At 46.9% G+C, this 27,005-nt stretch overlaps 1 protein-coding gene across 2 annotated transcripts in view; it reads right to left on the bottom strand.

Annotated features, from left to right (window-relative positions):
• LOC140188072 (serine/threonine-protein kinase 3/4) overlaps window positions 1-26,145 on the bottom strand; it is a 220,394-nt gene extending 194,249 nt beyond the window's left edge. For both annotated transcript variants that reach the window (XM_072244018.1, XM_072244027.1), the window contains exon 1: window positions 26,000-26,145. In XM_072244018.1, the coding sequence (XP_072100119.1) occupies window positions 26,000-26,130 (131 nt within the window). In that variant the 5' untranslated portion in view covers window positions 26,131-26,145. The remainder of the gene's footprint in view (window positions 1-25,999) is intronic.
• Window positions 26,146-27,005: the final 860 nt, after the last annotated feature.

Below are 27,005 nucleotides of genomic sequence, written 5' to 3'. Positions count from 1 at the left end.
ACAAGGATGCAACATTGAGACTTCATAAAACACTAGTGAGGCAAGGCCTTTGAGTATTGTGTGCAGTTTTGGGCCCCTAATCGTACAAAGGAAGTGCTGAAGCTGGAGAGGGTTCAAATGAGGTTTACGAAAATGATTCCAATTTTGAATGGCTTGTCATACGAAGAGTGTTTGTTGGCTCTGGGTCTGTATTCACTGGAATTCAGAAGAATGAGCAGTGACCTCATTGTAACCTATCAAATGGTGAAAGGCCTTGATAAGAGTTGATATGGAGGGGATGTTTCTTATGTTGGGAGAGTCTAAGACGAGAGGACACAGTCTCAAAATAGAGGGGTGTCCATTTAGAATGGAGATGAGGAGGAATTTCTTTCACCAGAGTGTGGCGAATCTGTGGAATTCTTTGCCACAGGCAGCTGTGTAGGCCAAGTCTTTATGTACAGTGGTGCAAGAAAGTTCGAGAGTCCTGTAGATTTTTCTATATTTCTGCATAAAAAGGAACTAAAATGTGATCAGATCTTCATACAAGTCCTAAAACTTTATGATAAAGAGAACCCAATTAAATAAATAACACAAAAAAATTAGACTTGTTCATTTTTTATTGAGAGAACTGATCCAATATTACATGTATTTGTTGGAAAAACTAAGTGTACCTTTGCTTTCAGTAACTGGTGTGACCCCCTTGTACAGTAATAACTTCAACCAAATGCTTCCAGTAACTGCTGATCAGTCCTGCACATCGGCTTGACAGAACTTAGGTCATTCCTCCGTACAAAAATGCTTCAACTCTGGCTTCCTTGTATGAATTGCTTGCTTCAGGTCCTTCCACAACATTTCTATATGATTAAGGTCAGAACTTAGACTTGGCCATTCCAAAACACGAATTGTCTTCTTTTTAAACCATTCTGTTGTTGATTTACTCTTGTCTTTCAGATCATTGGCTTGTTGCATTATCTAACTTCTATTAAGCTTCAGGTGATGGACTGCTATGCTGACATTCTCCTGCAAAATTACTTGATACAATTTTGAATCCATCGTTCCCTCATCAATTGCAAGCTGTCCAGGCCCTGAGGCAGCAAAGCAGCCCCAAACCATAATGCTCCTTCCACCAAGCTTCACAGTTGGGATGAGGTTTTGGTGTTGGTGTGCAGTGCCCCTTTTCCTCCAAACATAGCAATGCACATTTCTGCCAAGAAGTTCAATTTTTGTCTCATCTGTCCACAGAACATTGTCCCAGAAGCATTGTAGAACATCCAGGTGGTCTTTTGCAAACTTGAGATGAGCAGCAAGGTTTTCTTTGGAGAGCAGAGGTTTCTTCCATGCTGTCCTCCCATGAACACCATTCTTGCTCAGTGCTCTTCTTATACTGGACATAGGAACAGAGACTTTTGCAAGTTCTAAGGATCTCTGCAGGTCTTTTGCTGTTACCCTTGGGTTCTTTTTCACCTCTTTCAGCATTGAGCATTGTGTTCTTGGTATGACCTTTGCAGGATACTCACTCCTATGGAGAGTAGCAACAGCACTGAATTTCCTCCATTTGTAGACAATTTCTCTTACCATGGATTGATGAACACTCAGGTCTTTAGAAATGCTTTTGTAGCCTTTTCCATCTTCATGCGTCTCTACAATTCTTCCTCTAAGGTTCTCTGAAAGTTGTTTTGATCAAAGTATGGTGCACATAAGCAGATCTTTCTTGAGGAGAGCAGGTTCTGTCAGTAACTTGACTTTCTATGTCTTTTTTTTTAATAGAGGACAGGGCACCTATAACCCACACCTCCAATCTCATCTCATTGACTGGAACATCTGACTCCAAATAGCTTTTACAGAAGGCATTAACCCAGAGGTTCACATACTTTTTTCCAACAAATACATGTAATATTGGATTATTTTTCTCAATAAATAAAATAACTAGTATGTTTTTGTGTTATTTGTTTAATTAGATTCTCTTTATCTTGTTTTAGGACTTAAGTGAAGATCTGATCCCATTTATGTAGAAACAGAGAAAATTTTACGGGGTTCACAAACTTTCTAGCATCACTGTATATTTAAGGCAGACGTTGATAGATTGTTGATTGATCAGGGCATGAGAGGATACGGGGAAAATTGGGGCTGGGAGGGCAGGGGATTGGGGCTGAGAGGAAAATTGGATCAGCCATGATGAAATGGCAGAGCAGACTCAGTGGGCCAGATGGCCTAATTCTGCTCCTATATCTTACAGTCTTATACAGCTAATTCAGAATCACTGCACGCTTTACGAGTCTAAAACATCCATCAATGATGTATACATCTGTGAGAGATCCTCTTTGTATACTACTTCATATCACAGAGACCCCAACCTATTCCTGTAACTTAGCGACAACTATATCAACCTCAACAATGCCACAGGAAACAGTTGAGGCCAGTTCACTGGCTATATTTAAGAGGGAGTTAGATATGGCTACGGGGATCAGGGGGTATGGAGGGACGGCTGGTGCAGGGTTCTGAGTTGGATGATCAGCCATGATCATAATAAATGGCGGTGCAGGCTCGAAGGGCCGAATGGCCTACTCCTGCACCTATTTTCTATGTTTCTATGCCATCCAGGATATTTGAAGTCACACACACAAAATGCTGGAGGAACTCAGTGGGTCAGGCAGCGTCTATGGAGAGGAATAAACAGTCGCCTTTTTAGGCTGAGAGCCTTCATCAGGACTCCAGATCCAGCATTTTGTATGTGCTATGCTGGATTTCTAGCATCTGCTGAATCTCTTGTAATTACGATATTTCAAGAATAGGATTAGGTAAAAACCGGAATTGTGGATAACACCAAAGGGAAGAGAGTGGATTGAAGGTACAATTCATTTAAAAACACAGCTAAACAAAACATTCAAGTATTTGGGCATCAGGGTGGCGCAGCAGTTAGCATGACGCTGTTGTAGCTCAGGGCGGAGTTCAAATCTGATGTTGTCTATGTACCCGTCGGTTTCCTCCGGATGCGCCATTTTCCTCCCTCATTCCAAAGACGGATCAGTTCGTAGGTTAACTGGTCGTTGTAAATTGTCCTGTGATTAGGCTAGGGTTAAACAGTTGGGTTGCTGGGCGATGCTGCTTGTTGGGCTGAAAGGGCCTGTTCCAGGCTGTGTCATTAAATAAATAGATAAATGTTATCTCAAAGACTGGTAGGTTCTAAAGCAACTGCAGTAAAGAGAGGGGAGAGGTCCAGTTGGATATGAAGGTCTAGATAGGAAATTCATATAAAAAGTTTATGCAGAAGAATTACTCAAAAGTAAAAAAAAGTGTTCTCAATGTAGAAAGTATGTACATATTTGTAAACAAAAGATAATTTGTATCTTACTATATGTCAAAAGCTTTCACTATAAGAGATCGTAGAAGATTAGGTCATTTGGCCCATCGAGTTTGCTCTCCCATTCCATCATGGCTGATTTTTAATCCCCCTTCAACCCCATTCTCCTGCCTTAATTGGAAAGGAGAAATGCATACATTCATTTTTACTAAAGGGATAGCTGACCACACAGGACTTTGAAACTGATACACAAAAAGAAATCCTTTTTTTTTAAAGAGATCTGTAAATCCTTTTTCATTTTGCATTTTCAGGAAATGGTGGTCAAGCGAAAAGAGGAACAAAAAGTGCCCACCAGATCTGGACTTTTGTACTCCAGCTGAACTTAACCTGCAGAAGGAGGAAGCAACTGTGTCCAAAAATTACAAAACTTATTTCACTGCTTTAAGCATTTTCCACAGCTTAGCACAGGAACACTTTTGTCTGTATTCATGGCTATTCATGCATGGCTGAAGGACAATTAAACTGGAACTTGAACTTATTAACCAGACACAAAATGAAATAAAGACAGAAAATACTGGAAATACTAGGGCAGCATCAGTGGAGACAGAAACGGTTTCTTCCAGTTTTGATCAAAGGGCATTGTTCTGGAACATACACTCATTGACCACTTTGTTAGATACCTCCTGTACCTAATAGAGTGGCCACTGAGTCTAGGTTTGTGGTCTTCTGCTGCTGTAGCCCATTCACTTCCAGGTTTGGCATGTTGTACATTCAGAAATGTGCTTCTGCACACCACTGTTGTAATGTGTGACTACTTGAGTTACTGTCACCTTCCTGTCAGCTTGAACCAGTCTGGCCATTGTCCTCTGACCTCTCTCATTAATAAGGCATTTTCACCCACAGAACTGTCGCTCACCGGATGTTTTTGTTTCTCACACCGTTCTCTGTAAACTCTAGAGACAGTTGTTTGTGAAAATCCCAGGAGATCAGCAGTTTCTGAGATACTCCAACCATTCTGCCTGGCACCAACAATCATTCCACGGTCAAAGTCACTCAGATCACATTTCTTCCCCATTCTGATGTGTAGTCTGAACAACAACTGAACCCCCTGACCATGTCTGCATGCTTTTAATTATCATCCAGCCATACACATGAATGGAGCCAAACAAAACGGTGTTCCTCCAGGCCAAGGTGCAAAACACATTACCAACACTCACAGAAGGCACATATAACATATATAATTACGATAGCAAAAAAATATACAGCCACAAAAAAAAAATCATCCAAGTCCCTGATTGATGGTGCATGGGATGTTGTCCGGGAACCATGCTTCTGCAAGGGAAAGCACACAGAACTTCCTCATCATGTGCCAGAGCAGCCGCAGACAAATGCAATCAGGCTTGCCTTCTGAGCGAACACTGGAGGGCAGCACCGATGGGAGGGGTCAGCCCCCAACTCACCAAGGTTCCTGTCACATCAACCGCACCCCTGCTCTCTCAAACACCGCCTCTGGCATTCCCACTCCCCCCCCCGCCACCCCGGGCAGCTGCAACAGGTGACCATATGACATGAGGGCCTGGTCCATGCAGCCCCACCCCACCATCTGTCTCACCAATGAACTGGACTTGCATCGTTTTATATTACCAATGTCCAACAGGGTCTTGTGATCACAAGAAAAAACATCTAAGCTAATTATTTGCATCGTATGTTGGGCTCCACTGCTATTGAGCAACTCATTAGTGGGGTAGAACTGCGGTACTTGTTATCTAGCTGTGTCTAGCGATTGTAAAAAAAAGATGTAAAGGACAAACAATTACAGCTTTGTTTGGACCCAGAGAGGCCGCTGCGACCGATCACACCACCATCTTACCAGAACTGCTTATACATTGAGGTGCTGCACGATTGGTTGATAGAATATTCGCATTAAAGAGCAGGTGTGGTCACTGAATGCAATTCTGTTCTCTCCACACATGCTGCCTGACCTGCTGAGCAATGCTGTCATATTGTGTTTTAATACAAAATTTCCAGCAATCGTTGTTCTGGTATTTTTGATGCAATAAGGACTCTACCCAAAAATCCAGCAAAACTCTTTTTTAAATTTTCCCATTTTGATCAAATTCCACGATAGCCTCACACCCGTAAATCCCAAGTCTGCCTAAGAATTCTACATTTCTCCAATCTTACTGATTCCCTATTCCAATCCCAGCAACACTGGAAGTTCCGTCAGTAGTTAAATCCCTAGGTTCACGAAATCCCTTCATCTTAACAAAACTTCTACATCTTTCTGTCCAACTTCAAAATCCCTTTTAAAATTCACCCTGTCAACCACATTTTTAGCCAGCTCTAGCGATATCTCCTTCTATAAAAGTGTCATTTTTGTGTGATAACATTCATATAGTAGTACATAATCAAGCTCTGGGGGTCAAATCGGAAGTCTGAAAGCCGATGCTAAGTCTGCAAAGCTTTGCAAGTCCGCTGGAGTGGTCAAGGCCTCAGTCCGAGTCCTTGGAAGGCTGGAGGCCTCTCCTGTGGTTAAAGGACTATGCATGTGCATGGGTGGGAGCTGCTGTTGTTTTGTTGTTCGTGTTCTGTACTGTTTCGTGCGAGCATTGTGGGCATGCTACATTAGCACCAGAACATATGGCAACACTTGCAGGCTGCCCTCAGCACATCCTTGACTGCATTGATTGTTACTGCTAATGACACATTTCACTTTTGATGTACATGTGATAAATAACTTGGATCTTGAATCTTAAATTTGGGATCCTCTACTACATTCAATGAGCTATTTAATTTACAACCCAAAAGCAGAATTTTGAGAGAAAAAAAATGTGAATTGCTGCATTGTAGGAAACAGGTACCAGACCTGATATAACACTGTTAACCTGTGCTGTGTACTGCATCCATTTTGAATTATATGTTATTAACTTACTCATGGTAATATTTCATTTTTTTGGGCTGTGTGTGATGCATGTTTTGTGGGTGCACCACAACATCTGGAGGAACGTTGTTTCATTTGGGTGTATACATGTACAGTCAGATAACAATAAACTTAAACTTGATAAATTGAACAGCTGTAGAACCGTACAGCATGGGAACAGATCCATTGGCCCACAAGTCTACATCCACCATCAAACACCCAATCAGACATTCCCTTCGTTCTTCCAATATTCTAGCAGTTGCCATGCAATTTGGTGGCAAGTTTACCAAACAACCTGCATGTCTTTGGGATGTGTTAAGAAAAGAGGAGCACACAGAAGAAACGCACACAGCGACATGGGGAATGTGCAAACTTCTAAGAATCAGCCACAGAGATCAGGATGAAACAGAGGAACAGTATTTCTGGGAGAACATCATGAATGTTTCAAAAACCTGGATGCGAGCTTAAAGATAAAGAGATTAGCTTTATTTGCCATATGTACATTGCAACATACAGAAAAATGTAGCTGCATCAACGACCAACATAGCCTGAATGCGTGCTGGGGGCAGCCCGCAAGTATCGCCATGCTTCTGGCACCAACATAGTATTCCCACAACTTACTAACTCCAACTCGAACATCTTTGGAATGTGGGAGGAAGCTGGGGCACCTGGAGTAAACCAGTCACATGGAGAATACACAATAGACAGCAGCAGGAACTGAACCCTGATCGCTGAAAAACATTACGCTAACCGCCACGCTCACGTGTTGACCACAAGGATAATGACTAGCCCCAATGTCACACCTAACACAAATAATAGGCTACTCCATAAAGGAACCCAACACATCACCAGCCTACCCGCCATCAAGGACATAGATACAGGCAGATACTGGAAGAGCCAATAGGATCTTGAAGGATCCCACCCACCTTGTTCATGGACTGTCTGTCCCACTCCCGAAAGAGAGGAGGCACGAAGCATCCACGTCAGAACAACCAAACTCAAAAAGTTACTTTCTCCAAGCAGTAAGGCTGATCAACACCTCCACCCACTAACCGACCTCCCTGCATCCCCAACCACCACTACTTATTTCCTGTGAGAGTCACCTTACGTACAGACACTCCTGTGCCTAGCATCACTTTATAAACAGACAATCAAATCAATGTATATAAGCTGCCTTATGCATTTATATTTATTGTCTACTTTATCTTATTGTTTTTTTTTGCGCTACATCAGATCCAGAGTAACAATTATTTAATTCTCCTTGACACTTGCGTACTGGAAATGACATTAAACGACCTTGAAATATCTGGTCCTGTCTAATGCCCCACAAGTGTATTGTCATTATTTTTTCAAAATCATACATCTGAGAGACATGAGCTGAAGGCTGTGGTATGCATAACTTATTCAACAAGGAACAGGACTGGGATTACAATGAGCCTCTGCACTCTTACGATAGGGAAAACAGATGCTGCTGTCAATTGTCCCAGACTGGAAAACGTTTTAGTTTAAAATGGCAATGTGAGCAGCACGGTAGTGTTGTGGTTTGTGTAACGCTTTACATCAGCCATCAGAAGATCAGGGTTCAATCCCACTTCAATTCCACGTAAGTTTGTACATTCGCCCTGTGATCACGTGGGTTTCCTCTGGGTGCTCCAGTTTCTTCCCAAATCCCAGAGACAGGTTTGGGTCAGTAAGCTGTGGGCATGCTGTATCTGCACCAGAAGTACGGCGACACTTGCAGGCTACCCCCAGCACATCCTCAGACCATGTTGGTCGTGGATGCAAATGACACATCACACTTAATATACTTGTGACAAATATAGCTAATCTTCAATACCAATGGGCTGCCTTAAAGCAGGTTGGGAACCCCTACCTTAAAGGAAGAGATGGTTCAGGAACAAGGGAAGAACACACAAATCCAGAGCACCTTAGATGATCCAAGAGATAGAGGAAGAGATAGGGTGGGGAGAAAAACAATTGTTCATAACAAGAGCTGGTTTGTGAATAGCAATGAGAAAGAACCAGGCTGGTTACAAAATAAACAGAGGGGAAGTGAAACTGAAATAAGAAGCAAGGACACGACCCACCCAGCCAACACACTTTTTGTCCCTCTTCCCTCCGGGAGAAGGCTCAGGAGCTTGAAGATTCATACCACCAGATTCCGGAACAGCTTCTTTCCAACTGTGATAAGACTGCTGAACGGACCCTGACCCAGATTTGGGCCGTACCCTCCAAATATCCGGACCTGCCTCTTAGTTTTTTTGGCACTACTTTACTTTCCATTTTCTCTTTATGATTTATAATTTAAATTTTTAATGTTTACTATCAATTTGTAATCCAGGGAGTGCGAAGCGCAGAATCAAATATTGCTGTGATGATTGTACGCTCTAGTATCAATTGTTTGGCGACAATAAAGTAAAGAGAACATTTGAGTAAAGATCCACCTAGAGCAGGGCTTCCCAATCTTTATTATGCCATGGACCCCGATCATTAACCAAGGAGTCTGCGGACCCCAGGTTGGAAACACTGGCCTAAAGCATATGTGTTTTATCAGCAGAAGCAAAAGTGTAGAACATGGAGGAAGGGACCCATGAACGACAAAAAAATAGGAACATGAACATGTACAGTGCCTGTGGTACTCATCATCATCATTATGTGCTGTGTCCTACTACACGACCATGACTGTGCTCTTGGCAAATTTTTCAAAAAAAAGTGGTTTGCTATTGCCTTCTTCTGGGCAGTGTCTTTACAAGACGGGTGACCCCAGCCGTTACCAATACTATTCAGAGATTGCCTGCTTGGCGTCAGTGATCACATAACCAGGAATTGCGATATGTAATGGCTGCTCAGACCTGATCGCTATGGCTTCACGTGACCCTGATTGGTGGGGGGGGGGGGGGGTTGCGCTAAGCAGGTGCTACGTCTTGCCCAAGAGTGACCTGCAGGCTAACGGAAGGAAGGAGCACCTTACACCTCCTTCAGTAGAGATGTATCTCCACTCCACCACATCAACAGTGATATTAGCGTACCAACAAGTACCTTGCCTCAGTCTTTACGAGAGGAGAGGGTGCTCTTAAAGCAGCAGTAAACAATGAGACAGCCCACCAATTGTTAAAATCCTAAAGCATGAAGTAATTAGAAAGGTTGACTGAATTTACCATAGATAACTCACCAGGAGAGATGAGTCGGATGAGGGATGGATCCTCAGATTCCGAGGGAAGCGTGGGAAGAAATTGTGGGAATGATGATCATAACCTTTGGGTGCTTTTTGGACTAGGAGGTGGTCCCACAGGACTAAGAATGGCAAATGTTAGTCCTTGCTCCACTAAAAAGGAGCAAGGAAAAGCCTAAAACAAAGAGTCAGTCAATTTAACCGTGGTGATGAGAAAGCTTTCATAAACATTGAACAGAGACAGTCCGTGGGTGCCACAGTAGTATAGCGGTTAGCACAACGCTATTACAGCATGGGGCATTCGGGAGTTTGGATTTCAATCCCAGTGCTGTTCTGCAAAGAGTCTCTGAAACCCCATGAAATGCATGGGGTTTCCCGGGGTGCTCCAGTTTCCTCCCACAGTCCAAAGACGTACTGGGTAGGTTAAACGGTTTTTGTAAATTGCCCCAGTTCGGTTGGGGTTAATCTGGGGCAGCTACAGCGTCATGGCCAGAAAGGCCTACTTGGTGCTGTGTTGTTGGTCTACGGGACGGGCTTCACTCACCTCAGCGCTGAACTGACTCTGTGACCACGGACTCAATTTCAGGGACTCTGCAATTAACGTTCTGTGTATCAGTTGTATAGATTCTTATTGTTTGCAAAATTTGTTCCTTTTTTGCACTATAGATGTTAGTCAGTCTTTGTTGTATAGGGTTTTTCAAGGATTCTATTGTTTTTCTTTGTGTCATGGCTGCCTGCAATCTCAAGGTTGTATACGGTAGACATCCAGTACTGTATTCAAGTCTTAGGCGCGCGTGTGTGTGTCTGTGTGTCTCTGTATGTGTGTGTCCGTGCACGCACCCATGCCACTCCCGCCCTGGCACTCCTCCTCTGCCACCTATCTCACTCTCCTCCTACGACGCTCCACCCTCGCCATTCCCAACATCCTTTGCTTCTGTCAGATTTACAAATTTGCTCTCCACTCCAAGTTGACAAATACAGTACTGTGTAGGAGGCTCAGGCAACTTAGCGATTTGTGCCGAAGACTTTTGCAGAGTACTGTACACAGTTAACAAATTTACTTTGAACTTTGATGTCTGACCAACCACACTGCACAATAAAACTAATCCTATCTGCCTGCCAATGATCCATATCCCTCCATTCTCTTCATTTTCATGTGTCTGTCTAAATGCCTTTGAAGTGCTATTATCATGTCTATTTCTACCACCCCCACAGCAGTGGTTTCCAGGTACCTGCCAGTCTGTGTATAAAAAACCAGCCATGTACATCAAACTTCAACTTCAAAGCTAAAAGAGATAAAGATTAGCTTTACTTGTGTCACGTGTATACTGAAACAGTGAAATGATTCATTTGTGACAATGAGCAACACACACAGTCTGAATACGTGCCGGGGGCAGCACGCAAGTGTTGCCACACTTCTGGCAGCAACACAGCATTCCCACAATTTACTAATCTTAGGTTTTTGGAATGTGGGAGGAAACCGGAATACCTGGATGAAATCCATGTGGCCACAGACAGAACGTACAAACTCCTTACGGTCAGCAGAGGGAATCGAACCCTGATCATTGATGCTATAACAGCGTTACATCAAACACTAGGCTCCCATGCCACGCTACCCTCATTTCCACCTTAAAGCTATGCCCTCTAGCATTTGACATATCTCGCAACATTTTATGAACTTTGATCAAGTTCCACTCAGTCTCTAATCCAGAGAGTACAATCCAACTTTGTCCAATGTCTCCTTAGAACTAGCGCTCTCAAATTCAGGCCGGATCCAAGTTGGAAGAGACACCAGCAGAGTGTGGTGCTCAGTGAAGAAAGTTAAATAATGATCTCCACAAATCAGTCTTCAGGTCTTTTTTTCCTTTTTTCGAAAGATGCAGTATTCTGAAAGCAGAATGTCATGCTGAACCTTTCTAACAGACTGGTCTGGCCTCAGGCATGGTATTGTCTTCATACTTGCTTGCCTCACTATAGGAAAGATGTGAAGGCATTAGAGTGGGCCCTGAAAAGATTTATGACCAAGACATCTGGAATAAAGGATTGCAGTAACAGGGGGTAGATGAGAGAGTTTGGGACTGTTTTCTTTTGAGATCCACAGAAGTATATCAATGACAGGTCTGGATAGTTGGAGGTGGTTTCCATTGCTGGAAGCTAGCTAGAGGCCAAGATATCAGATTAAATTAAGAGAAATCTTTTATACAAAATGCATGACTGGAATCTGGAATATCACATAGAGTCATACAGCATGGAAACAGGTCCTTAGGCCCAACAGGGTTACTGAGCTGTGCCCATGTGACGCTGGGTCAGGGTTACTGAGCTGTGGCCATGCGACACTGAGTCAGGGTTACTGAACTGTGACCATGCAACACTGGGTGGGACAGGGTTACTGAGCTGTGGCCATGTGATGTTGGCACAGGGTTACTGAGCTGTGGCCATGCGACACTGGGTCAGGGTTACTGAGCTGTGGCCATGCGACACTGGGTGGGACAGGGTTACTGAGCTGTGGCCACGTGATGTTGGCACAGGGTTACTGAGCTGTGGCCATACGACACTGGGACAGGGTTACTCAGCTGTGGCCATGCGACACTGGGACAGGGTTACTGAGCTGTGCCCATGCGACACTGGGACAGGGTTACTGAGCTGTGCCCATGCGACACTGGGACAGGGTTACTGAACTGTGGCCATGCGACACTGGATCAGGGTTACTGAGCTGTGGCCATGTGACACTGGGACAGTGTTACTGAGCTGTGGCCATGTGACACTGGGACAGGGTTACTGAGCTGTGCCCATGCGACACTGGGACAGGGTTACTGAGCTGTGGCCATGGGACGCTGGGTCAGGGTTACTGAGCTGTGACCATGCGACACTGGGTCAGGGTTACTGAGCTGTGACCATGGGACACTGGGACAGGGTTACTGAGCTGTGGCCATGCGACACTGGGACAGGGTTACTGAGCTGTGGCCATGCGACACTGGGTGGGACAGGGTTACTGAGCTGTGGCCATGTGATGTTGGGACAGGGTTACTGAGCTGTGACCATGGGACAGGGTTACTGAGCTGTGACCATGCGACACTGGGACAGGGTTACTGAGCTGTGACCATGGGACACTGGGACAGGGTTACTGAGCTGTGGCCATGCGACACTGGGACAGGGTTACTGAGCTGTGACCATGGGACACTGGGACAGGGTTACTGAGCTGTGGCCATGCGACACTGGGACAGGGTTACTGAGCTGTGGCCATGCGACACTGGGTGGGACAGGGTTACTGAGCTGTGGCCATGTGATGTTGGCACAGGGTTACTGAGCTGTGGCCATGCGACACTGGGTCAGGGTTACTGAGCTGTGGCCATGCGACACTGGGTCAGGGTTACTGAGCTGTGGCCATGCGACACTGGGTGGGACAGGGTTACTGAGCTGTGGCCATGTGATGTTGGGACAGGGTTACTGAGCTGTGACCATGCGACACTGGGACAGGGTTACTCAGCTGTGGCCATGCGACACTGGGACAGGGTTACTGAGCTGTGACCATGCGACACTGGGACAGGGTTACTGAGCTGTGGCCATGGGACGCTGGGACAGGGTTACTGAGCTGTGGCCCTGCGACACTGGGACAGGGTTACTGAGCTGTGACCATGCGACACTGGGACAGGGTTACTGAGCTGTGACCATGCGACGCTGGGGCAGGGTTACTGAGCTGTGGCCATGCGACACTGGGTCAGGGTTACTGAGCTGTGGCCATGTGACTTTGGGACAGGGTTACTGAGCTGTGACCATGCAACACTGGGTCAGGGTTACTGAGCTGTGCCCATGCGACACTGGGACAGGGTTACTGAGCTGTGCCCATGCGACACTGGGACAGGGTTACTGAGCTGTGGCCATGCGACACTGGGACAGGGTTACTGAGCTGTGGCCATGGGACGCTGGGTCAGGGTTACTGAGCTGTGGTCATGGGACGCTGGGACAGGGTTACTGAGCTGTGGCCATGGGATGCTGGGTCAGGGTTACTGAGCTGTGGCCATGCGACGCTGGGTCAGGGTTACTGAGCTGTGGCCATACGACACTGGGACAGGGTTACTGAGCTGTGACCATGGGACACTGGGACAGGGTTACTGAGCTGTGGCCATACGACACTGGGACAGGGTTACTGAGCTGTGACCATGGGACACTGGGACAGGGTTACTGAGCTGTGACCATGCGACGCTGGGTGAGGGTTACTGAGCTGTGACCATGCGACGCTGGGTCAGGGTTACTGAGCTGTGACCATGCGACGCTGGGTCAGGGTTACTGAGCAGTGGCCATGTGACTTTGGGACAGGGTTACTGAGCTGTGGCCATGCAACACTGGGTCAGGGTTACTGAGCTGTGACCATGCGACGCTGGGTCAGGGTTACTGAGCTGTGGCCATGTGACTTTGGGACAGGGTTACTGAGCTGTGGCCATGTGACTTTGGGACAGGGTTACTGAGCTGTGGCCATGTGATTTTGGGACAGGGTTACTGAGCTGTGACCATGCGACGCTGGGACAGGGTTACTGAGCTGTGACCATGCGACGCTGGGACGGGGTTACTGAGCTGTGGCCATGCGACACTGGGACAGGGTTACTGAGCTGTGGCCATGCGACACTGGGACAGGGTTACTGAGCTGTGGCCATGCGACGCTGGGTCAGGGTTACTGAGTTGTGGCCATGGGACACTGGGACAGGGTTACTGAGCTGTGGCCATACGACACTGGGACAGGGTTACTGAACTGTGGCCATGTGACATTGGGACAAGGTTACTGAACTGTGACCATGCAACACTGGGTGGGACAGGGTTACTGAACTGTGGCCATGTGACGTTGGGACAAGGTTACTGAACTGTGACCATGCAACACTGGGTGGGACAGGGTTACTGAGCTGTGGCCATGTGATGTTGGGACAGGGTTACTCAGCTGTAACCATGCAACACTGGGTGGGACAGGGTTACTGAGCTGTGGCCATGTGATGTTGGGACAAGGTTACTGAGCTGTGACCATGGGACACTGGGACAGGGTTACTGAGCTGTGGCCATGCGACGCTGGGACAGGGTTACTGAGTTGTGACCATGGGGCGTTGGGACAGGGTTACTGAGCTGCGACCATGGGACGCTGGGACAGGGTTACTGAGTTGTGACCATGGGACGTTGGGACAGGGTTACTGAGCTGTGGCCAAGCGACGTTGGGACAGGGTTACTGAGCTGTGGCCACACGACACTGGGACAGGGTTCCTGAGCTGTGGCCATGCAACGTTAGCTCCAGATGCAATTCTTGTGGGCTGCCCAGCAATATCCTTGCTGATGATTTGACACAAATGATATATTTCACTGTATCTTTTGATGTACCCGTGGACAACAGTTAATTTTGTTTATCCAGAGGTACGGCACAAAACCGTGCCTCCCAGCCCATCAAGCCAGTACACCCAAGAACCTGCCTGCTTAACCCTCGCCTAATCACAGGAGCATTTACAATGTAGAAGGAAACTGGAGCACCGAAAGGAATCCCAGGTGTTTACAGGGAGTGACATACAAACTCCTTACAGACGGTATCGGAATTGAACTCCGACATGCTTATATGTAACAGCATCACGCTTACCGCTGTGCTACCGTGGCATCCCAGAAATCTATTGTAATCCTCGTGGGAAAATATCTGTGAGTGGTTCTGGTACTGAGCCATTGGGCCAGCATGGACACAACAGATCAGGTAGCTTCCTCTTCTGTTAAAACCATCCTATCATTGGACAATATAAAATTGTGCCAGACTGACTCAGCAATGACTGACCACCCTCTTGGTCTGCAAAGTGTAGGAGTGGGACTAGGCCATTCAGCCTATTGAGTCTTCTCTGCAATTCCATTATGGCTTATTTCTTTAACCCCTTCTCCTGTATTCTCTCCATAACCTTCGTTGTCTTGACTAATCAAGAACCTGTCAACTTTCGCTTTAAATATACTCATTGACCTGGCTTCCACAGCCACCTGTGGCACAAAGAATTCCACATTCACCAGTCTCCGGTTACAGAAATTCCTCCTCACCCCTATTCTAAAAAAGCACCCTTGTACTCTTAGGCTGTGCCATTAGGTCCTAGACTCCTCCACAATAGAAAATATCCTCTCCACATCCACTCTACCCAGACCTTTCAATATTTGATAGGTTTCAATGAGATTGAAGCCACATTCTTCTAAACTCCAACAAGGATAGGCCCAGAGCCATCAAATGTTTCACATAATTTAACTGTTTCAATTCCCGGGATCATTCTCGTGAGCTTCCTCTGGACATTTTCCAATTCCAGCATATCCCTTCTCAGATAAGGGGCCCAAAACTGCTCACAATACTCCAAGTACAGTCTGACCAATGCCTTATAAAGGCCTCAGTATTACATCCTTGCTTTTATATTTGTTTCTCCAAAGTCTTCGAACTGTCTATAAGGAACAGGTCCTGGACGAAGGTCAGCTCAACAGGTCCCACAAAGATGAACAATACCCAGGCAGACTTTCGCCCCTTATCTGACACCCAATCCCTAACCCTCAACGTTCACTTGCCTGTGCATATACCAGCAGGCTGAAGGATAGCTTCTGCTCCTCTGTGACAAGGCTCTTGAACCTCGTCACGGGCCATGCACTTTATCTACCTGTACTGCATTCTCTTACTTTCCTGAAGCCCATCACCCCGACTGAGGCACAGGCTGCCAACAGCTGCTCAACAGAGTCCTGTCCTGGTCCAGTTCCGAGGTTGTCCACATTCTTGGTGTATCCTTCCCCTTCCTCTCCTTGGAACTTCTGTTGGTGTTTCTGTTGCACTGGTTTTTACGAGATGGGGTTGCTAGCCTCGTGCCCAAACCTCCTCCTTTCACAGCTGGGCTTGGGACCACCCATTGCAGAGTCACTGCACTTCCTCTTACTGCCAATTTCTATTCTGCATTCCCTTTTTCCTTTAGCACTCCCTTATATGCACGGAATGCTGTCTGACGGTACTCACACAAAAGCTTTACACTGTATCTCAGTACATGTAACAAAAAGTAATTACTGATTAGTACAGTGGCTACAGAACTCATCGAGCATAAAGTGTACAACAGCAATTTATCATATCACCAACAATAGCACTTCTCATATCCACTAACACTAACCACTCTGCTACCATGATGTAACACTTTGGTTCCTTCAATATCAGAGAATGTATACAGTATAGAGTAGATTTAGATTAGATTCAACTTTATTGTCATTGTGCCGAGTACAGACACAAAGCCAATGAAATGCAGTTAGCATCTGACCAGAAATGCAAATAATAGTGTTATGTACAAAATAACTGCAAATAAAAAGTAAGTGCTACAGCACATAACTATAAAAGTACTGAGCCAGCACAATATGGGTGCAATACTGCTTAGCACTGTGATGTGAGGTTCAGCAGTGTCACAGTCTCAGGGAAGAAGCTCTTCCTGTGCCTGCTGGTGGGGGAGTGGAGGCTCCTGTAGCACCTACCGGATGGGAGGAGAGTAAAAAGTCCATGGTTAGGGTGAGATGCATCCCTGATAATGCTTTTCGCCCTGCCCAGGCAGCGTTTATGGTAGATGTTCTCAATGGTGGGCATTTGGGTGCCAACATACAACCTGAAATTTGTACTCTTCACAGACATCCATGATACAAGAGATTTCATTGAATGAAGCCTTGAGTCCCCATCCTCCACATATGCAGCAGCAAAAGCAGCAACCCCCACCCCCCACTCGTGCCAGAAGCGCCAACACCCCCCCCCCCACCATGCAAGTAACAGCGAAAGCTCCCCAAAGAGACTTTGATCCAGAGCTCTGCAGTCCATAACCCAGCCCTCTGGTATCTCAGACAGGCCCTCTCTCCATCAAGGAATGCAAACTATTTCAGACTAAAGTCCAAGCAACATTACCATCATGGCTTAGACATTCCCTGCCGTTCGTTCTTTTATCACTGCAGCGAATCGATAGTTCCCCATTTTACTAACAAAGCTGTGCCAATGACTGTGCAAGTTCACCAATACATTTTGCCACAAAATTCAAGTTCAAGTTTATTGTCATTCAACATGTATACAGCTAAACAAAACAGCCTTCCTCTGGGCCAAGTTTATTGTCATTCAACATGTATACAGCTAAACAAAACAACCTTCCTCTGGGCCAAGTTGCAAAACACAGGACATTGTCACACACATAATTGTCACAAAATAATGTTAGCACAAATCCCTGAGTGCATGGACTGAAGACTGATGGTGCAGGGAATGCACTGTTAATCTTCAGGCCATGCCATTCAGGGATATTAAACTCTCAGCAGCACCTGTTGCTCGTCTCCTGCGTGGAAGAATATAATTATTCACTATCAATCAAACCGAGGAAAGGAGTGGAATGGAGTGGGAAGAGTCGGGGGGTAAGACCACATGAATTTGTTTGTCTAATTCTTTTGGAAAACTTTGAGAAACTTCAGAATAATCTATCTGAGAACTCTACGTCAGGGAGCATTTCACCTGGGTCTGTCGAGGTCATCAATTGCATTCGGTGTTCCTGTGCAGCCTCCTCGACTCCAATGAGATCCAACATGAATTGGGGGCGGAGGGGGGGGCGCTTCTCCCTGTCTACCGCAGAAGGCTACCCATTTCAATTCACCTTCCCATAGACATGTTGGTCCACGGCCTCCTCTACTGCCATGATGAGGCCAAACTCAGGACGGAGGAGCAATTCCTCAAATTCTATCTACCTTGTACAAGTATAACTCCCCCACCAGAACCAAGTGCACAGAATGTGCACAGGTTTTACAGAAGACAAACAATAAACAATCAAAAAATATCGCAGGTGGGCACTTGAATCCACCATAATGGCAAGAGCTTTGGAAAAAGTTATTAGTTAATAACTTAGTTACACAAAATGCTGGAGGAACTCAGTAGGTTAGGCAGCATTTCTGGAGAGGCATAAACAGTTGACATTTCAGGCAGAGAACCTGTCACAAGAACAGTCCTGATTAAGAGTCTCAACCCAAAACATCAATTGTTTGCTCTTCTCCACAGATGCTGCCTGGTCTGCTGAGGTCCTCCTGAACTTTGTGTGGTGTTGTTCTGGATTTGCAGTATCTTTTTTTAAATCTAATCTAATTAACCTCACTACCTTTCCCCACAGATCTACAGAATTGCCAACTTTAATTTTTTTTCATTCATAAAGTCAAATTCAGCTTTATTTGGGACAATGAAACGCGCAGAGAAAGGATGTAATGCTGAGGCTTTGTAAAGCACTGGTGAGGTCTCACTTGGAATACTAGGTCCCTGATCTGAAAAAGGGACGTGTAAAATTGGAGAGGATACAGACGAGGCTCACACAATGATTCCAGGAATGAAAGGCTTATCGTATGATGGCTCTGAACTCGTTCTCACTGGAACTTAGAAGAATGGGGCGGGGGAGGGCAATGGCTCCCATTGAAACCTATCAAATGTTGAAAGGCCTCAATAGAATGGATGTGGAAAGGATGTTTCCTATAGTGGAGGAGTCCATGACCAAAGGGCACAGCCTCAGATTAGAGGACATTCATTTAGAACAGAGATGAGGAATTTCTTTAGCCAGAGGGTGGTGAATCGGTGGAATTCTTTGCCACAGGTGGCTATGGAAGAACGTCATTTGGTGTACTTAAGGAGGAAATGGATAGGTTCTTGATTAGCAACACACATGAAAGTTGCTGGTGAACGCAGCAGGCCAGGCAGCATCTCTAGGAAGAGGTGCAGTCGACGTTTCAGGCCGAGACCCTTCCTCAGGTTCTTGATTAGTTAGGGTGTGAAAGGTTAAAAGGAGAAGCCAGAGGAATGGGGTTGAGAGGGAAGATGGATCAGCCTCAATGCAATGAATGGCACAATTCTGTTCCTATTTCTTATGGAGAAACATTATTTGTTTCAATGGCCAACATGGTCCAAGGTGCGTCGGGGGCAGTCCGCAGTGTTGCCATGCTTCCGGTGCTAACAAAGTATGCCCACCACTTACTAACCCACAGTATTTGGAACCTGGGAGGAAACCAGAACACACACAGTCACGGGGAGAAAATATAAACTCCTCACAGACAGCACTGGGAATTGAACCCTGCTGCCCGGTCACCAGTGCTGCACTGACTGCCCCAATAGAACCTGCTTCTACCACTCATTAATACTGGGAACACCAGAGTGCAATATTTTGATGGGAATTGTTTTCACTCTAAGATTCTTCCCTCCAAGAGGACCACAACATTATCATGAGGTTTGGAAGCTTTTGTGTCTCAATGACCCGGAGAACTACGTTGGCTGGAGTCAGGGTCTTGTGCTTTGGCTCTGGGCAGGGTCACCCATGCCAAACAGGTCAAAGGGTAGAGACCAGACTAAGAGTGGCCCACTGATCCTCCAGGTTCGGGGGTTCAGCTCAGGGCTAACAACCCTGACTGGTCAAAACAAAACTGTTAAAGAAACAACAATGAAGAATCCGTGATATTCATTGCTGCCCTCAACACCAGCAGGCATAACAAGCAGTAGTAAGATTCTTTCACCTATTACCTTAAATCTATGGGATTTGACTGTGGACCCTCTGTCACTGGAAGCCCTTCCTCTTTATTTACAAATCCATACTCTGTATTATCTTCAGTAAATGCTCTGCTCACTTCCAGCAGATCATCATTCTACACACAAAATACTCTGCAGATGCTGGGATCAAAGCAACACTCACAACACGCTGGAGGAACTCAGCAGGTCGGGCAGCATCCGTGGAAATGATCAGTCGACGTTTCGGGTCCTGACGAAGGGTTCCGGCCCAAAACGTCGACCGCTCTTTTCTACGGATGCTGCCCGAGCTGCTGAGTTCCTCCAGCGTGTCGTGAGTGTCATCATTCTACAACAGTTCACACTTATCACATGTATACAGCCAAATGAAACGAAGTTCCTCCAGACCAAACTGCACAACACATAGAACACACACATATCAGAAAAGTAATATTACCACAAACAAATTAGTAAATAATAAGCATTCACATCAGAAGTTTAAAAAGTAAACAGTATAACACCAGTGAAGCTTCATACGTGGTGAGACCTAGATGGTGGCAGGGAGTTCAGTCGTCTCACAGTCCGGGGGAAGAAGCTTTTTCCATCCTAACAGTCCTTCCTAATACGATGGTACCTCTTGCCTGTCGAAGATATTGTTGGACGTATGGGAGGGATCAGTGACAATGCTAAGGGCTCTGTGTAGGCAGTGCTCCTGGTAATCATAATCATCAAAGTAACACTTTCAGTACACTGGATGAACTCAGCAGGTCGGGCAGCATCAGTCAGAAATGATGAGTCGACGTTTCAGGCTGGAACCCTTCGAAGGGTTCCAGCCCGAAGCGTCCACTCATCATTTCTGACTGATGCTGCCCGACCTGCTGAGTTCATCCAGCGTACTGAAAGTGTTACTTTGATCTTTTAGAGCATCTGCAGATTATTTTGTGTTTACAAATCATAATCATCTAATATGGAAAAGATGAGGAAAACTGCACAGCAAACATGCACTTCTTACTCACAATCTTCACTACCCAATGGCACAATCTGTCCTTTTTTACATTGATAGTTACTGTTGTAAACTGCTGTGACAGACTTCCCACACCAACTGCCGTTGGACCATCGGACAGAGGCCATTCAGCCCAGAGTCTGCTTCCCCATTCCATCACAGCTGATTTACTATCCTCCTTAACCTCACACTCCTGCCTTATCCCCTAACCCTTGATGCCCCTTATGAATCAAGAACTTCCACTGTAAATATACCCACTGACGGCCTTCACAGCCATCTGTGACAATGAATTCCACAGATTCACCACCCTCTGGCTGAAGGAATTCCTCATCTTTGCTCTAAAAGAACATTCCGCCCATCTGTTCTAAACAGGAGATTCGGCAGATGTGGGAAATCCAGAGTAAAACACACAAAATATGAGAGGAACTCAACAGTTCAGACAGCATCTACGAAGGGGAATAAAGAATCCATATTTCGAGCTGAGAATCTTCATCAAATCTTTATCAGTCCTTCGTTTCTGTTGTGAGAGTGTCTACAGTTTCTCCCTCTGATGCGTAAAACGTCCATAATTATCAAACAATAGGTAACAGCAAGGGAATTTTCAATAAACAATTTATAATTATTGGTCTACAAAGTGTTATATAGAGGACAGATTCTGAAATTGATAGTGTGCTAAATTTACACATTTGTAGTTACTTAACATTAGTACAAATGACAAGTTGAGCCATTGCACAAGAGAACTATGTTGGAAGCATGGTGACACTTACAGGCTGCCCCAGCACATCTTGATTTGATTTGATTTGATGTAAAAGATGCAATCATGGTATGTTTTGAAGTACATGTGACAAATATAGCTAATCTTTCTTTACTTCCCTCTGGAGGCACACAGTAAACCCTCCAAAGCAAGGTTATGGCCAGCACGGTAATGTAACGGTCAGCACGACGCTTCACAGCACCAGCAAGCTGGGTTCAATTCTCACTGCTGCCGGGAAGAAGTTTGTGCGTTCTCCCCGTGACCGCGTGGGGTTCCTCACACCAAACTGGCTGGTAGGTCAGTTGGTCATTGTAAATTGTCCTGTGATTGGGTGAGGGTTCAATTGGAGATTGCTGGGCAGCGCAAAGGGTCAGAAGGGCATATTCCGTGCTGTATCTCAATAACTAAACAACTAAATTAAACTATGTCAGTCTCACCCAAGTCACAAGTTGTAGCTTTGAGTCCTACAGTAGAGATCTGAGCAGAAAGCCTTGGCTGGAACATCCAATGAAGAGCACAATCGTGCCAAATTGTTAAAACTACAGTTCATTGGGTCAGGATAATAAACGGAAGCCTCATCCATTCTTTTATAGAGTCAAAGTGCGGCATAGTGTAGAAACAGGCTCTTCTGCCCACATCTATACTATCCCACTTGCTTCTTAATTCTATATCCCTGTCTTGCTCATGAAAGAACCCGTCTGGTTGCTTTTTAAATGCTGTTACTGTTGTTGCATTCACAGCCACTTTGAGTGCGGAAGCCTTCCAATGGTTAGAAAGAACAGAAAAGTGAGGTTCCCATTTAATACGTTGGTGTGATACTACACCCCACCTATTGATAAGCTTTATACAGATCACGTGCCTCGTCCACTCACTTCACTTTCCTATCCCCCACCACCCAGGACATGCTCTCTTATTGCTGCTCTCATCAAGAAGATGCAGGAGCCTCAGGTCCCACACCACCAAGACCAGGAACAGTTACTACCCCTCAACCACCATCAGCTCTTGAACCAGAGTACAGCTTTACTTACCCCAACAATGAACTGACTTCACCACCTCTGGACTCACCCTCAAGGACTCCACAACTCATGTTTTCTATATTTATTGCTTATTAATAACGATATTGTTTTTTTTTCTATTTACACATTAGTTTTATGACCATCTTTGATGTATGCAGTTTTCCATTGATTTTGCTGGTAATAACTGCTGTGAATGTCTGCAAGGAAATGAATCTCAGGGGAGATTCACACCTCATATTACGTCTGGGTAGCCTCCTGAAAATCCATTTCTCCTTCCGCTAACAATAGTTTTAACTCTCCCTCGCCTCTTCTTCTATACCTCTTACTTCTACTCACCCGCCTATCACCTCTTCCTGGAATCGCTCTTCCTTCCCATTCTCCTATGATCCACTCTCCTCTCCTGTCCGATTCCTTCCCCTCCAACCCCACTCTCCTCTGTCCGGTTCCTTCCCCTCCAACCCCACTCTCCTCTGTCCAATTCCTTCCCCTCCAACCCCACTCTCCTCTGTCCAATTCCTGCCCCTCCAACCCCACTCTCCTCTGTCCGATTCCTTCCCCTCCAACCCCACTCTCCTCTCCAATCCGATTCCTTCCCCTCCAACCCCACTCTCCTCTGCCCGACTCCTGCCCCTCCAACCCCACTCTCCTCTCCTGTTCGATTCCTTCCCCTCCAACCCCACTCTCCTCTGTCCGGTTCCTTCCCCTCCAACCCCACTCTCCTCTGTCCAATTCCTTCCCCTCCAACCCCACTCTCCTCTGTCCGATTCCTGCCCCTCCAACCCCACTCTCCTCTGTCCGATTCCTTCCCCTCCAACCCCACTCTCCTCTCCAATCCGATTCCTTCCCCTCCAACCCCACTCTCCTCTGCCCGACTCCTGCCCCTCCAACCCCACTCTCCTCTCCTGTTCGATTCCTTCCCCTCCAACCCCACTCTCCTCTGTCCGATTCCTTCCCCTCCAACCCCTCTCTCCTCTGTCCGATTCCTGCCCCTCCAACCCCACTCTCCTCTCCTGTTCGATTCCTTCCCCTCCAACCCCACTCTCCTCTGTCCGATTCCTTCCCCTCCAACCCCTCTCTCCTCTGTCCGATTCCTGCCCCTCCAACCCCACTCTCCTCTGTCCAATTCCTTCCCCTCCAACCCCACTCTCCTCTGTCCGGCTCCTGCCCCTCCAACCCCACTCTCCTCTGTCCGATTCCTTCCCCTCCAACCCCACTCTCCTCTCCTGTTCGATTCCTTCCCCTCCAACCCCACTCTCCTCTGTCCGATTCCTTCCCCTCCAACCCCACTCTCCTCTGTCCGGCTCCTGCCCCTCCAACCCCACTCTCCTCTGTCCGGCTCCTGCCCCTCCAACCCCACTCTCCTCTGCCCGACTCCTGCCCCTCCAACCCCACTCTCCTCTCCTGTTCGATTCCTTCCCCTCCAACCCCACTCTCCTCTGTCCGATTCCTTCCCCTCCAACCCCTCTCTCCTCTGTCCGATTCCTGCCCCTCCAACCCCACTCTCCTCTGTCCGATTCCTTCCCCTCCAACCCCACTCTCCTCTGTCCGATTCCTTCCCCTCCAACCCCACTCTCCTCTGCCCGACTCCTGCCCCTCCAACCCCACTCTCCTCTGTCCGATTCCTTCCCCTCCAACCCCACTCTCCTCTGTCCGGTTCCTTCCCCTCCAACCCCACTCTCCTCTGTCCAATTCCTGCCCCTCCAACCCCACTCTCCTCTGCCCGACTCCTGCCCCTCCAACCCCACTCTCCTCTCCTGTTCGATTCCTTCCCCTCCAACCCCACTCTCCTCTGTCCGATTCCTTCCCCTCCAACCCCTCTCTCCTCTGTCCGATTCCTGCCCCTCCAACCCCACTCTCCTCTCCGATTCCTGCCCCTCCAACCCCACTCTCCCCTCCTGTCCAATTCCTTCCCCTCCAACCCCACTCTCCCCTCCTGTCCAATTCCTTCCCCTCCAACCCCACTCTCCTCTCCGGTCAGATTCCTTCCTCTCCAATCCCACTCTCCTCTCCGTCCGATTCCTACCCCTCCAACCCCACTCTCTTCTCCAGTCAGATTCCTTCCCCTCCAACCCCACTCTCCTCTCCTGTCCGATTCCTACCCCTCCAACCCCACTCTCCTCTCTTGTCCGATTCCTACCCCTCCAACCCCACTCTCCTCTCCGGTCAGATTCCTTCCTCTCCAGCCCCTTTCCTTTCCCACCCACCTGGCTTCACCTATCATCTTCTAGCTATCCTCCTTCCCCTCCCCCCACCTTTATATTCTGGCATCTCCCCTCTTTCTTTCCAATCCTGAAGAAGGGTCCCAGCCCAAAAGTCAACTGTCTGTTCATTTCCATAGGTGCTGCCTGACTTACTGAGTTCCTTCAGCATTTTGTGTGTGCTTTGATAATAAATTTAGTATGAAGATTTTGAACTATGGCCAAACCAGTAGCCTAAAACATGGGCACTGAAGCAATGGTTACAGTAGTTCCTCTTTTTCAAGGAAGGAAGTTAAGAACACTTATCATGACTATTTAAACATGGAAGTTTCAATTCAAGTTGAAGAGTGGAAACACTTCTTTTTTATGCACAGCATAATAATGAAACTTAGTCCCATTGACGTTTCCTAACCTACAGCCTGATATCTTCCTACTTTCCTGGTTGTCATAACCACCAGGAAAGCTGGGGACTTTCAATATTATAGAAAAAGACTTGACTTTTAGTAGGATTTAAGTGCATATAACAATATTTTAAAATGGGATCATTTGGGAAAATCTTTTACGTTTGATATTGGGAAACATTAGCGATGTAAACCAAAGACTGAACAGTAAGAGAGGATTCAGGGAAAAGTCATGGGGAGGGGGAGAGGCGATCCTGGGAGGGAGAAAGTACACTGGCCCTGGGAGAGCAAGGGAGTGATGATGAGAGCGAATGAGGGGGGAACGTTATTACCACAGTGGGGAGGGCAAGCTCAGGACAGATGGATGTGATCATGGGGAGGGGGAGTGGGATCAGGGTGCTGTGATCTCAGGAGAGGGTGGATCCTGGGAAAGGTGATACTACTTGGGCCCCACACTCGGGACTTCCCCTTGTCCGTTCCGAACCGGCATACACACAGTTCCCCAGGATCCACCCTCTTCTCCCCAGATCACAGCACCATGCTCCCCACTCCCCAGGATATGGCTCATCTCTCCCGCCATGAACATCCACCCACCCCCTGCCAACCTCCCATCTCCTGTCCTCGTTCTGCCCCCTCTTCCCCTCTCCCCGTCACCCTCTGTGCTCCTTGTTTCTCGTCCCGTTCCCTCCGCTCCGCCACGGGCGTCCCCCCTCCCTTCCCTTGCCATCTCCAACCCGCTCCCTACCGTCGCGGATGCCGCCGCTGAACCTCCTCCATGGCTCGCGTAACTCCCGCTCTCAGCCTCGGGCTCCTCTCGGCCACATCCGCCTCACACCGGAAACGCCCTTTGGAGGGTCCGTCGCCGACGGCCGTCATTAGAGGGGCGGAAGTAAGGGCACCGGCTGGTCGGGGCGGAAGTAAAGGTGGATGACGTGTGTTGCACGGAAGTTATCGCCACATTGACGGAAGTGTACGACCAAAGCCTGTGGGGCGGAAGAATTTGGTCGGTTAGGAGGACATAGTGAAAGTGTTGCGTTGTCTATTGTCATTTCAAGTGTATACATGTATATCGTCAAACGAAACAACGTTCACACAAGACAAAGTAATTCTACTACAAATAATAAGGTGCATTTACAACACAAATTTAAAAATAAACACTTAAAAATGCTGGTGAACGCAACAGGCCAGGCCTCATCACTAGGAAGAGGTACAGTCGACGTTTCGGGCCGAGACCCTTTGTCAGGAATTTAGCACTACTAGCGCTTTCACATGACCCTGGGTGTCTCGCAGCCTGGTAGAAGAATTCCCATCCTGACTGTCCTTGTATTAATGGTTCGGTATCTTCTGCCCGGTGGTAGGGGGCCAAATAGATTGTTGGACGGATGGGAGGGATCACTGACAATGCTAAGGGCCCTGCAATCGCAGCGCTCCTGATCAATATCTCAGATGGGTGGAACAGTGACACCAACGATCCACTCAATAGTCTCCACAAGCCTTTGAAGGATTGCATTTGTGTAGCCCTAGTGCAACATGGCAAATGATGACTTTTAAAACTTAGTCACAGTTATTGGCAGGTGGTTTGCCATTGGCTTCTTCTGGGCAGTGTCTTTACAAGATGGGCGACTCCAGCCATTATCAATATTCGTCAGAGATTATCTGCCTGGCATCAGTGGTCACATAACCAGGATTTGAGATTTGCATCATCTGCTTCCATCGCTTCACATGACCCTGACTGGGGGCTAAGTAGGTGT

This window comes from Mobula birostris, chromosome 2 (assembly GCF_030028105.1).
Source record: "Mobula birostris isolate sMobBir1 chromosome 2, sMobBir1.hap1, whole genome shotgun sequence".
NCBI classification, from domain to species: Eukaryota; Metazoa; Chordata; class Chondrichthyes; order Myliobatiformes; family Myliobatidae; genus Mobula; species Mobula birostris.
This window is presented reverse-complemented; position numbering and strand designations above follow the sequence as displayed.